The following is a 14,545-nucleotide window of genomic DNA, read 5'->3' as shown; positions in this document are numbered from 1 at the left end:
GGAGCAGCTCCTGCTTAGTAACTGGCCGCATAGGAAGGAGATCGAGCCCTTGGAATCCCAGTCAGGGGGTATAAGGATATGATAGAATTTTCAATGTCCAGGATTTGGGTATTTAGGGCATGCCTTAGTTGCAGATACCTAAGGCTAAGTTCACATTAGCGTTCGGGGGCTTTGTGGAGGGCTGCGTACTTCCTCCGTTAAGCTCCGCCTACTTCCACGTACTTCTGCATGCGTCCTGCGTACCTATCTTTAACATTGGGTACGCAGCACATGTGGATGTATGCGGATGTGTTGTTTTGACGTGCCCGCCAACCGCACGGGAACGCAACAAGTTGCGTTTCCAGTTCTGTTTTTTTTTTTTTCATGAACTAATGAACATTTTTGTTCCGAACAGTCACTATTTTTTCAGACCTAAAAATCTTTTTCCACTAAATAATTTGATCGAATTGTACCTTTTTTCCCCAAGGATGTTTTATTGCGTCACATACGTCTTGCAATTTTGCCCTAACACCTTGCATTGTTCATGCTTGTATAGTGGAAGCAAAGCTGAACTGTGGGGTCCTGAAAAATGCAGCAAAAAAGCCAGAAAAACCTGCGTTTTACTACCAACAGATCAGGTTTTGGCTGCAGCAAAAGATTTAAAAATTCAACGTGTGTACATAGCCTAAGAAGAAGTGAATGAGTGCCATCCCTGCCTCATCCCTGGGCCTGAAGAGTTTGTGTCTGTTTTGAGCACCATGTGGAGGATGCTAAATGGGAGGGACTATGGAGGCTGAATATTCCAGAACATGTAACAATTTAGGGAGGACTATCATTGATTCTCCCAGCTGACAGAGGGAGGGCTCCCAATAATCTGATTTTCTCCCACAGCCATGATAAGAGGGGATACCGTATATATAAATCATGGAGTTGCGTGTGATTTCTTGCTATGTGTATGCCATACCTTGATGTTTAAGCTGTGAAACTATTCGTAACCTGCGGAATTCATCCCTTACTTTCCATCCTATACTACTTACAGGCAACAAGATGGGTTTCTGCCAGTTAATTTTTAGATCAGAGAACTGGCCAAATTCGTCATCAGATCCAATACCAAAGGCATTGTTACTCTTGGACTAGCCATAAACCGAACTACGGTAAATCATTTTCATGTGACCACTAGTGGTCTTCACGGGAGCCCACTCTGTTTTTTATTTTTAATACCGACACTGCCATGTAAAAGAAATAATAATGCCAAAATAAATTAATTTATCGCCAAAAACCTGATTGGTCAATTTGTCACTAGGTTTTTCCACCTAATCTGAGAACAGCATAATGTAGAGCCAGACCCTGATTCCAGCAATGTCATTTACTGAGCTGCTTGATGCAGTTTTGATAATCTCCTGCTCCTAAAACTGTGATTTTTATCACTAAAGAATTAGTTATCTTGTGCCATATAGTCAGCTTTCTCTATATAACCCCGCCCCACTGATTGGCAGCTTCTTTTGTGCACTGTGCATAGGCAGAAACCTGCCAATCAGTGGTGTGGGCGGGGTTATACAGATCTCCGCATTTACAGCACTGCTAGAACTGCAGCAGAGAAGCCATTTTTATAAAAACTGCAGCAAGCAGCCCTGTAAGTGACACATCGCTGGAATCATGTTTGTTTTTATCCCCCTGCATCATGCTGCTCTCAACAGGGGCAGGAAAAACCTTGTGACAGATTCCCTTTAAATAGACAGCACCACTTTAGCATCCCGTTTACGTCTGGGCCCACAAGGTGCCCATTCACTTGTATTCATATGGACACTTGTCAAGTGTGCATGCTCAGCCAATGTGGGAGGATACACAGGTGTACAGTGTATACAAGTATACTCTGCTGAGATGTTAAAAGTTTTTACAAACCGGATTTATTTTATTTATTTTTTGACAGATCTCTATAGAAAATGATTACTTAGGACCCAGACGAATCGAAAGTCTGAAGAAGGAAGATGCAGACTGGCAGAAAAAAGCTCACATGGCCGTGCTGTCTATCCAAGATTTAACCGTGAAATACTTTGAAATCACAGCGAAAGCTCAGAAAGGTAACTGTGGCTATTCTGACCGCCGTAACACTTACCAAGGCTGCAGGGGAGAGCGGATGTGTTCCAGGAACCTTCGCACTGGGACCATGGACTCGTGTATTAGCCGAGGGGGGTCTTTTTTCAGCAAAAAAAAAGGGGCTGAAAAACTCTGCTTGTACGCGAGTATATACGGTACTTTTTGTAAAAAAAAAAAAAAAAAATCTCATCAGTCTCCCAAACAAAATAGAAAAGAAGACAATTACAATCTCCCTATTAATCCAATGTAAAAATACAACCTAGAATAAGGCTATGTTCACACGTTGCATTTTTTTTCCCCCCCTAGGAAAAACCTGCTCTCTCGGCAGTAAAGAAGCTGCTTGCAAAAAGCAGGATTAGCTGTGTTTTTGCTGTCTCTTATGCATGCTGATAAAGTTTTGTGGCACAAAAAAAAATCATATACAATTTCCCTAATGTTTTTTGCACCAAAAAAGCAGCAAAATCAAATACATGCGTTTTTTTTTTTTTGCTGTGTTTTTGCACTTGCTCATTGCTTTCTATGGGTGAAGTGACCTGTTGCAGTTTGCAAAAACGAAGCACTTTTCCAAATCAGTAAGGAAAAAAACCAACGTGTGTGCATGACATTTCTGAAATCTCATAGCTTTTGCTCATACTGTAAAACGCAGCTTAAAATTTGCTTAAATAACCTGCAGCAAAACACAACACGTGAACATAGCCTTATACATGAATGAGGGTTGAAAACAAAGCCACATATGACCTATACATGGAAAAAGTGCATATCAATACCAATAGCTAAACAATATCAAAGTCAGCACATATGCATAGGGCTAGCAAAGTACAATTGCAAAGGAAACCTGATGAGCTTTCAATGAAGTAATATAAAAAGTAGAAATGAAATGCCAAAAACAAATTTAAGTGGGCAAATGACGCACCAGGTATGCAGCCCATATGTAAGATGGAGGGAGAGAGTTTGAGACGCGTTACGCCAACAAATGTGGCTTTCTCAGGGGTAGAATGTCAGTGTTAAATGTAGCATCTGTGTATATATTATTATTATTTGTTTAGATAACACCATTAATTCCATGGTGCCGTATATGAGACTGGGTACATCAAAATACAGATATCAATTACAGTAAACTAATAATGACGGACTGATACAGAGGGAAGAGGACCCTGCCCTTGCGGGCTTACATTCTACAGGATGGTGGGGAAGGAGGCAATAGGTCAGGGGTTGCAGTAGCTCCGATAGTGTTGAGGTGGTCGTGTGGTCATTACAGGTTGTAAGTTTTCTTGAAGAGGTGGGTTTTCAGGCTTCTTTTGAAGGATCCAAATGTGGTGGATAATCAGACGTGTAGGGGCACAGAATTCCAGAGGATGGGGGATATTCAGGAGAAGTATTGGAGGCTATTGGGTGAGGAGCGAAAAAGTGTGGAGGAGAGAAGGAGGTCTTGGGAGGACCGGAGATTACGTGAGGGAAGATATTGAGCGATTAGTTTGGAAATATACAGAGGAGAAAGGTTATGGATGGCTTTGTAGGTCAGTGTTAGTAATTTAAACTGGATACGCTGGGAAATTGGGAGCCAGTGAAGGGATTTGCAAAGAGGCGAAGCAGGAGTGTAGAGAGGAGAGAGATGAATTAGTCGGGCAGCAGAGTTGGGGACGGACTGGAGAGGTGCGAGAGTGTTAGAAGGTAGGCCACAGAGGAGGATGTTGCAGTAGTCGAGGCGGGAGATGATTGGGGCATGAACAAGCATTTTGGTAGAGTGAGGGTTGACGAATTCTGGAAATATTTTTGAGCTGGAAGCGACAGGAGGTGGCGAGAGCTTGGATGTACGGCTTGAAGGATAGGCAGTCAAGGGTTACTTTGAGGCAGTGGATTTCGGGGACGGGAAAATGTGATTTCATTTATTGTGATAGATGGATCAGGTAGGGAAGATATGCGAGATGAAGGAAAGATAATTCTTTCAGATTTGTCCACGTTGAGCTTGAGGAAGCGAGAGGAGAAGGAGGATAAGGCTAATTGACACTCTGGGATTCTGGAGAGCATAGAGGTGACATCTGGTCCAGAGAGGTAGATCTGAGTGTCATCAGCAGATAGATGGTACTAGAAGCCATACAGGATGGTATGGTAGATGGTACTGGAGCTGTCCCAGGCCAAGTGTATGGACTGAGAGAGTAAGGGTCCTAGGACAGAGCCTTGAGGGACACTAACAGAGAGGGGGCGAGATGAAGAGGTAATATGAGAGTAGGAAACACTAAATATGTGGTTGGAAAGGTATGAGGACATCCAGGATAGGGCGAGGTCTTTGACACCAAAGGAAGAAAGGATCTGTAGTAGGAGGCAGTGGTCAACTGTGTCGAAGGCAGAGGACAGGTCTAGAAGGAGGAGTATAGAGAATTGTCGGTTAGCTTTGGCTGTAAGTAAGTCGTTAGTAGTTTTGTTCAGGGCTGTCTCAGTTGAGTGATGGGGACGGAAGCCAGATTGTAGGTTGTCGAAGAGAGAGTTAAATGCAAAGTGAGAGGAAAGTTCAGCATGGACGTGCTGCTCAAGGAGTTTGGAAGCAAATGGGAGCAAAGATATGGGGCGATAGCTGGACATAGCGCTTGGGTCAAGGGATGGCTTTTTGAGGATAGGTGTGATTGTGGCATGTTGAAAGTAGAGAGGAAGGTACCAGAAGTTAGTGATAGGTTGAAGAGATGGGCTAGGGATGGGATTAGTGTAGTGATGAGGTTGGTGAGGAGGTGGGATGTGATGGGGTCAAGTGCACAAGTGGTGAGGTGTGATTTTGAGAGAAGATGAGCAAGCTCCCCTTCAGTGATTTTGGAGAGGGAAGTTATGGGGTTAGGGCATTGTTCTGCTTTGCGGTAGTTCATCAACAAAGACTTGCCTTGTTTGGTCTATCTTGAGAGAGATATAGAATGTAAGTGCGCAAATGTAAGTGCGCAAGGACAGGGTCCTCTCCCCTCTGTACCAGTCTGTCATTGTAAATTAGTTTACTGTAAATGATATCTATAACCCTGTATGTAACCCTTTCTCATGTACAAGCACCATGAAATTAATGGTGCTATATAAATAAATAGTAATACACACACACACACACACACACACACACACACACACACACACACACACACACACACACACACGTGTGCAAGTCTGTCGGAAGTTGCCTATAATCAAATGGCGCGGGGGGCATTTAATATTCCGGTGTTTGTCATTTGCGGCGCTCATCTCACGATGGACCGCATGGCCGGAAATTATCTGACAATGATATCATCATAGAAGGCTGCGTGTCATGGTGGACCGCACTGCCTGAAATTATGTATTAATGACATCATCTTAGAAAAGGGGCATGTCACGGTGGACCACACTGCCAGGAATGACATTATCATAGAAGGGATGCATGTCACTCTGGACTGTACTGCCGGATATTGCGTATAACTGACACCATCATGGAAGGGGTGCATGTCACGATGGACCGCACCGTCGGAAGTGATGTTTGAGACATCCAGTGAATCTGAGCGCAGGCAACATGCATGCCACAGTGGATCGCAAGTCCGGAAAAGACGAGTCTATGAGGGAAGGATCTTCCTATTCTGAAGTAAGCAGTGCCCAGGGAGATATGGGCTGGAATAGCAAGAATTGAGCATCCTTCAATAAACCACCCATATTGTGTAATGATATAGAAGCTAAAGCTCCGCATAAGATTCATGCGTCCCACTACGGAACAAAGGTTCCACAGTGGAGCACACGAGCACCATCCACAGCATTCTGTGGAGTGATGTCACAGGGAACTTGAGCAAAAATAACAATGGTATGTGCAAAAAAACGCAAATTATAATAAAAGGATATCAAAATCAAAAAGCACCAAATTATATAATTGAAAAAAAAAATCCTGACCTTGTGCACTGTGAAGATTCTCAAAAAGTGACTGCAGACTTGTGTGCCAAAGCTGGACAACCCCTTTAATTCACCAGTTTAGATGAGCTTAGTCTTGTCTTCTGCTAGCTGCCCTCGTTACTACATGTCTACATCTGCTTTTTTTCCTCTCTCTCTTCAAAAAGGCAGCTACATTTCATATGTTTTATGCTAAAAAGCCTCCATAGTCAGCACTGTAATTAGTGGTTGATGCTTAGCTTCAATTTTGTAAGAAAAGCTTATTTGTTTCTTACTGGCTTAAGTCTTTCTTTTTTAAAAAAAAAAATTGTATATTTTTGTATATGAAGCTGTTTTTGATCGGATGCGAGCAGACCAGAAAAAGTTTGGAAAAACATCCTGGACGGCAGCAGTGGAGCGCATGGAGAAACTTCAGTATGGGGTATCTAAAGAGACATTGCAGTTGATGAGAGCAAAAGAAATCTGTCTGGAACAAAAGAAGCATGCACTAAAGGAGGAGGTAAGTGAAAACTGCAGAGAGCGGTAGGGGGGACATCTGGGGTGGTCAGTGCCTGTTTATTACCAGGTTAGCAAGCTGTATTCCATGAAGACCTGACAACTAGTGTTCAGTTTCCCTGCAGTGTCCATAGGGTGATAGTAGGAATGTGGGGTGAGGGGTAAAAGTCAGAACACATTAAAAGCATGAAAGAAGTTGTCCACTACTTGCACAACTTCTTGTCATACCCCTCTCTTGGCCCTGATAAAATGGTAAAGCCTATACTCTCCTTCAATGCTGACGCCATTCCCACAGTGTCGGTACTCGCTCACCCCGGGGCTCTCGTGCGGTGTTGTGACGCCGGCGCCTATCCGCGCTGGCGTCACTGTCCCCGCCTTCGGATAAATCAAGCATGAAGAGGAAGCTAGGGATCAGCTGCAGCCCGGACTTCCACTTCATGATCAATTTGTCAGAAGACAGGGACAGTGATGCCAATTGGGCGCCAGCGTCACGTGTCACAACACCGCACGAGAGTGAGTGCCGACGGCACCAATACAGGAGGTAAGTATAGGCTTTATTATTTTATGGGGGCCAAACATTTTGATCATTAAGGGGTTGTCCTAGTAGTGGAAAACCCGTTTAATATGAAGGATTAGGTTATGTTTTAAGTTAGGTTAGGTTTCATGTATACTGGCTCTTTTCTGTCTAGAATCCCTATATTTTGGTCTCCGCTTTCCAGAGGTTTTCTACTGTGCATCCAAGTCTAAGATTACTTGTAGTTAGTACCGTTCACTGGGGAAACAGTCATGGGGGCTGTGTGGAGTGCTACATCGACCATTGACACTTGCTTGCAGGTCTCATTGAGATTCGGTAAGCTTTATACTTGGCCATCAGTAACCGTACTTGTTAGTGCTGGGATATGTGCACACGGCATCTTTTTTCCGTTGGATTGCCCCTGGAATATGCCTGAAAATATGCAACAACAGCGCTTCATAAAATCAGCATGGTGCGCAGCAATGTCAAAACGATGATGCTGTGCACACGTTCTATCTTCTTTCACTTCTAATTGCTTTAGGGTTTTGGAAGCTTTGAAGCGGTAAAATGAAGTGCCATGCTAATGGGAAGGCGCATGCTATGTATACCTAAGAGCATAACGTGAAAGCCACCAGCAGTGGCACTGGCGAAGCTACCTATGGAAAATGACTGCCTTTGTTTTCCTGAAGCAGCATTTTCTGGTGTGTGAATGTTGCTGTGTGCACATAGCCATAGGGTACACATCAGATTTGGAAACGCGTTCATGAAGTGAGCCTCCAGTTTATAGCGCTAACACTCTTCTGCCATAGGCAATTTTCTTTTTTTCCACTTTCATTTTTTTCTTTCCCTTTCTTCAAGAACCATATTATTTTTTTTTTCTCCATCAATACAAATTACAATTACTTATTGCAGTGTTCCCCAACTCCGGCCCACAAGAGCCACCAACAGGTCATGTTTTCAGGATTTCCTTAGTATTACAAAGGTGATACTTACACAGGTGATGGGATTCTTGGTCCTCCAGCTGATTCAACACTAAGGGAATCCTGAAAACATCTGTTGGTGGCTCTTGTGAGTCGGAGTTGAGGAACACTGACTTAATGTCTTGTTTTATTGCGGGATGAGTTATAATTTTCAATGAAATCATTCAGCTTGTCATATAATGTGCTGAAAAATGGTGGAAACAAATTACAAGTATGATGAAAAAAAAACTTCTGCAACTTTGAGGGGTTTTGTTTTTGTGATGTTAATTGTGCAGAAGAAATTACTGGCACAAGTATAGTATATAGAGGAAATTATGTTCTCATGGAAAGCTGGGTTTCACAGGAGGATGAAGATGGCAGCTGTGCGGACACTGGGCAGACCCCGTCGTCCTAACAGCACCCTGGGTCTGTCGCATTGTCTTCCGATGGAGGCACATGCACCATCAATAGCGTTATTTAAATGCTGCTGGCAATGATTGGCAGTGGCATTTAAGTGGTTGAACAGCAGCAATGGGAGGAAGCGCCAGACGCTGCTGTTGTAGGCAGATGCTGGTTGTGTGGCACAGGTGGCATCTGCTGGGTATGGTGTGGGCTCCATATACAGGGACCTGACTTGGGACTTAGTTATGCCCTACGTCTTGAGTTCTGAGTTTAACCTTGAGACGAACCTGTCACGTTGCACATGCTGGCCTGTCTGTGGACACCATGATATAGCGAAGAAGAGCAGAATGATATACGGTTTGTTGGGAAATGATTCGGGTAAACTTACATTTTATTTCATTGACATCCTTGCTGTTTGTATGGATAAAAGTCCAGTGGGCGGTCCTACTAGTGATTTGACAGCTGTCTGCATGCACAGTATTACAGGGAAGACGGTCAGTCACTAGTAGGAACACCCACTGGACTGATCTGTATAATTTTCAGGCATTTCAACAAATAAAATGCAAGTCAACCTGAAACATCTCCCACTTTTATTTGTAGTTTCGGACATAAAAGAGCGTTGTGCATGGCACTGGGATTAAAAGATAAGAAGTATCCGACAGATCAATTAAAGGGGGTTTCTCAACATAAATTATTAAAATTACAAAATGCTGGTAAAAACAATCACATAAATAACTTATTACTAAAAAAAACATTTCTATTCTCAAGAACAAAAGGAATTTTATTTTTATAGTTTTACTGCTCTTTGCCTAGGTGCTAGGCTAGGTTGCTGCAGGCTATCAGTGGTGGTTGGTCTTCTAGGCAATGAGCACAGCTATTACAAGCGCTGCTCTGAAATTGGATCTGGTCAGCTTCGTGGCCCCTCCGCTCCTCTGATGATTCAGGGGTAAAGCTGCTTCTTGAAGTTGCAGCGATGAGGGCAGAGCTGATCATCGGGAGCACAGCGCCCCCTGACAAGCAGGGAGGCTGGAGGCAGCTCAGTGGTGGGCTTTTGAAGATTGATCTTGTATTCCCCCTCCAAAAAATGTTCTAAGTAGAGATACTCGCCTCCTGACTTTTTTTTTTTTACATTTTTTTTTTTTTAATTAAAAAAAAAACAACACACGTTCAATTTGTGAACTGGATTTGTGCATTCAAGTGAATGGGTCTAAAAAAAAAAAAAAAAGACAGAAAAATGATCATCATGTGGACGTCAGGGATTTTTTTTTTTAACCATAAAATTTTTATTTTATTAAACATTGTATAACAAAACAGGGTCGTACAAGTATTTAGTTTCTGTATAGTGTGCATGAACAATAAACGATATAAACGATGTAAGGCTATAAATTACCTTAATTTTACAAAGACGTAAATGACAAAGACAGGACAAGACAGTAAGGGGTAGAAGGAGGGGGGGAAAACCTCTGGAGACTCTCCTCCACGGACTGGGCACCATATAATTGGTCCAAAAAAAAGAAATAAAATAAAAAATAGTCCTATACTCACCTTCGATGTCTTCCCGCCTGTCCACTGCATGCTGCCGCTTCGGTTTCTATAGCTGGTGTGCGGTGAAGGACCTGCGATGACGTCACGGTCTTGTGATTGGTCGAGACCGGTCATGTGACCGCTCACGTGACCGCGACGTCATGGAAGGTCCTGAACCACACCGGCATCTATAGGACGCCTGCAGGTGAGTATAACCATTTTTTTTAATTTTTTTTATTATTTTTAAACATTCTATCTTTTACTATAGATGCTGCATAGGCTGCATCTATAGTAAAAAGATGGTCACACTTGTCAAACGCTATGTTTGACAAGTGTGACCAACCTGTCAGTCAGTTTTCCAAGCGATGCTACAGATCGCTTGGAAAACTTTAGCATTCTGCAAGCTAATTACGCTTGCAGAATGCTAAAAAAAAACGCAAAAAAAAAAAGCGGATTTCTTGCAGAAAATTTCCAGTTTTCTTCAGGAAATTTCTGCAAGAAATCCGGACGTGTGCACATACCCTGAAATCGACTAATCAAATCCGAACTCAGCCGCACTACAGGTCGGATCCCGCTGCATAATAATCCCACGGGGACCATATTGCCTGGAAGCACACCACCGAGTCATTTAGTAAGACTGTAAGGTGTTCCATCCTTCTGACATCCATGATCCGTCTAATGAGGATCTGAAGCGAAGGGGGACTCGGCTGCCTCCAAAGACGCGCAATCAGACATCTGGCCGCCGTAAGGATATGTTGCAATAATCTATTGGAGAGTTTGCCCATACCCGGCGCCCCGTGACCCAGGAGAAGCACCAGCGGGTTTAGTTCTATATCTGTATGCAATACCTTGTCAATGAGGGACTTAGCTTGACCCCAAAAAGGCACAATTTTTGGGCATGACCAGAATATGTGCATGAGGGACCCAGTGCTTCCTCCACATCTCCAACAGGAGGGAGGGACAGAGGGATTCAGTCCATGCAGAAACTCTGGAGTGTGATACCAGTGCATTAGTATCTTATAGATATTTATTCAGTCGCCATGACAGCACTACGAGAGAGGGGATCCGCCCTTCAGGGACAGGAAACCTACAGACATAAAAGGGCGGTACCTCTCTCCCGCATCAGTTGGTTTCCTGTCCCTCACAGCGGAACCTCTTCAGGCAGGCCTTAAGAAGAAGGTTGAAGATAAGATGAAATCCCACTCCTGACAGGCCGATGCAGGTAGCGGGGGTCCCCTACCTCGGCCTGATCAGGATGCTGGAAGCACCACACGGCAGGGGAACTGTTAGTGTCGGTGGCAGCAGGAGGAAGCAGCCTACATAACAGGGGGCTAGCTTCCATTGTGGTCTACAGAGTCGCGCGTACCTGGTGAGTATGGGGGTCTCCTCCTGGGTGGCCGTGTCTGCTGGGACCTCTGCGGTCTGTCCGCACCTCCCGGGAGACGTATGCGTCGGTCCGGGGGACGCTGACATCCTCGGTCGCACATCGCTTTGCAAAGCTGCAGTCGCGACCGGAAGTGACGCGGCTGGGCGGCGCGGCCTGATGACGCGACGGGGCATGCGCAGTTGCGTCCTTCCGGCCGATGGCGGCGCTCCGGCGTCTCTGCCGGCTTGGTCCCGGGAGAGGCGGCGATTGCGGTGGTCGGTGGCGGGCCCGGGGGGGGGGGGGGGGGGAGCGGACCCTATTGGAGGTACCGGACTCACCACCTCGACTTCCTGCTGACCCCCATCCGGGGGCGGTACCCTGGGGGCATATTTTAAGTGCTGCATGAGGGCCGCAAGGTGTTCCTGGCCATTTTTTCATAATGGAATTGCCAAAGGGAACTTCGCAGCAGCAGCAGTAACTACTACAGGAGTCGGAGGAGCCTCAGGTGATCTCCCAGCGACGATCCAGTGGCAGCAGTCGCGCTGGTGGAGTTAAAATGGCTCAGAAGTCAAAACCAGATAAGTCCTCAGGCCGTAAAGAATCTCCGGCTAGAAAGGACCCCCCCAACTACGGTACCATTCGCTGCAGGGCTGGGTAAGTGATCTACGTGAAAGTTCGCTTACTGATTATTGTCCCTCCTTATATTCCCTCTCTCCTTACTAGGGGAGAAAATGCTTTACTAAGTCCAAGCATAGGGAGTGTGCCGAGTGTGCAGAACCGCTTCCTGATGGGCATAAAAGGACATTATGTAGATCCTGCATACAACACTTTATTGAGGAGGAGGCCCCTGACCTTACTTCTACGCTAAGACAGATAGTTAGGCAAGAAGTAAGAGGTTCCATGAGATCGCATAAAACGGATGCCAAAAAGAGAAAAGAAGTTACATCCCCAGTCTCTGTTATAGATTCGGACTCGGGTGAGCTGAGCTCAGACTCTCTCCCGTCATCTTCCTCATCAGAGGACATGGAGTCTAGTCGAGCCTGTTTGTCGCTCGATAGGATCAACCACCTGGTCAAAGCGGTCAATAACACGATGGGGATTGAGAAGACTCAGTCAGAATGTTCCATTCAGGACATAATGTTCAGAGGTCTGGATCGGAAATCCTGAAGATCCTTTCCAGTAGTGGATAAAATTAAGTCACTAATCTCAAGGGAATGGAAGAAACCCGAAAGGAAGGGGTCACTTCCTCCAGCTTTCAAAAGGAGGTATCCCTTCGAGGAAGAAGCATCATCCTCATGGGACAAGGTTCCGAAACTGGATGCGGCAGTGGCCAAGTCGTGCAGAAAAACCTCTCTTCCATTTGAGGATTTAGGGAATCTGAAGGACCCACTGGATAGGAAAGCTGACGTTTTCCTTAAAGGGGCTTGGGAAACAGCAGGTTCCCTAAGGCCAGCAATTGCAGCCACTTGCACAGCTCGGTCGTTGATGGTGTGGCTGGGCCACCTAGAAGATCAGCTCAAGGATAAGGTTCCCTGAAATGAGATCTTAGCTTCTATGCCTATAATTCAGGATGCTGCAGCTTTCCTTTCGGATGCGTCGGCGGATTCTGTTAAACTTGCCGCCAGATCTTCAGCCTTGTCTAACGCAGCCCGGAGAGCGCTGTGGATAAAATGCTGGCCAGGAGACTTACAGGCCAGATCGAAATTGAATAGCATTCCCTGTGAAGGATCTCATTTGTTTGGACCAGTGCTGGATGAACTACTGGATAAGGCAGGAGATAAGAAAAAACGATTTCCTTTCTTAGGAAAATCCTTTTATAGACGGGACTATAAAAGAGGGTGGTCTAACCGCAGAAGGTTTAACAGAGAGTCAAACAGAGAAACTACCAGATATGACAACACCAGGAGAAGAGGTAGAGGATACATGTTTAATTCCTCTCGAGAGTTTAAAAAACCACAATGACTGGCGGACCAGGTGGGGGGTAGACTTTTAGCCTTCTACCCTGCCTGGATACAAATCACTAATAGTCCTTGGATTCTAAGCATCATTGAAGCAGGTCTGAGATTCGAATTCCATCAGGTTCCTCAGGACAAATTTAAACTGACACCCATCCGTTCTTCCTCTGCAGAACAATTGGCACTGGAATCGGAAGTTCAGGAACTTCAACAAAAAAAGGTTCTAATCAAGGTGCCCGTAGAAGAAAGAGGTAAGGGGTTCTATTCCCCTTTGTTTCTGATCAAGAAACCTGACGGATCTTTTTGCACAATTATCAACTTAAAAGGCCTGAATAATTTTTTGTTGGTTCCATCCTTCAAGATGGAATCTGTAAAGACGGCAATAAAGCTTCTTTAGAACAATTGCTTCATGGTTGTCTTAGACCTTAAAGACGCCTGCTATCATGTCCCAATACATGTAGATCATCAAAAATTTCTTAGGGTGGCGGTTTCACTTGCTGGCACAGTAGAACACTTTCAATATCGGGCACTTCCCTTTGGTGTCGCAGTTGCACCCCGTGTATTTACTAAGATTATGATAGAGGTTATGGCGCACCTGCACGAGCAGAACATATTAATAATTCCCTACCTGGATGATTTATTGATTGAGGGTCATTCAGAATAACATTGTAAAGACCAATTGGAGGAGGTGATAGCAGTGTTGCACAGATTAGGATGGATTATTAACCGTAAAAAATCTCGTTTACAGCCCTTAAAAACACAGGAATTTCTGGGTCTAGTTATAGGCTCTAGTCGGCAGGAATGTCGCCTCCCAGATTCGAAAGTGGAAAGTATAAAACAACTTGCCACGAGGGTGATTAATAATCCTTTAGTCTCTGTAAGAGGTGCCATGTCACTTAGGTTCTCTTACATCTTGTATTCCGGCGGTTCTCTGGGCCCAATATCACACCAGAACACTACAGTGGGATGTCCTACATAACTCTCGCCGACTAGGGGCTCATCTTGACAGCAAATTCTTGTTATCTATTGAATCCATTCATTCACTAAATTGGTGGACTCACGTTTCAAACTTACGTAGAGGAGTTCCCTGGACTTATATTACTAGAATAATAACTACTAATGCTAGCCCCAAGGGATGGGGGGCACACTTGGAAGATAATTGGGTCCAGGGGCTATGGTCCCAATCGGAACAAGACTCGTCTTCCAACCTAAAAGAACTATTAGCGGTAGAACGTGCTTTAAACAGCTTTCTTATACCCCTACAGGGTCGTCACGTCAGGCTGTTCTCGGACAACCAGGTAACCGTGGCCTACATTAATCATCAAGGGGGTACGCGGTCCAATTCATTAATGGAGGTCGCGGATTGTATTTTCCA

The 14,545-nt window shown here is 44.8% G+C and overlaps 1 protein-coding gene across 1 annotated transcript in view; it reads left to right on the top strand.

Annotated features, from left to right (window-relative positions):
• The window catches only part of JMY (junction mediating and regulatory protein, p53 cofactor), an 88,820-nt gene that overhangs the window by 38,777 nt on the left and 35,498 nt on the right, over nt 1-14,545 (top strand). The window contains exons 3-4 of the mRNA XM_077286944.1: nt 1,910-2,060; nt 6,285-6,454. Coding sequence (XP_077143059.1) covers nt 1,910-2,060; nt 6,285-6,454 — 321 coding nt within the window. The remainder of the gene's footprint in view (nt 1-1,909; nt 2,061-6,284; nt 6,455-14,545) is intronic.

This window comes from Ranitomeya variabilis, chromosome 1 (assembly GCF_051348905.1).
Source record: "Ranitomeya variabilis isolate aRanVar5 chromosome 1, aRanVar5.hap1, whole genome shotgun sequence".
NCBI lineage: Eukaryota > Metazoa > Chordata > Amphibia > Anura > Dendrobatidae > Ranitomeya > Ranitomeya variabilis.
This window is presented reverse-complemented; position numbering and strand designations above follow the sequence as displayed.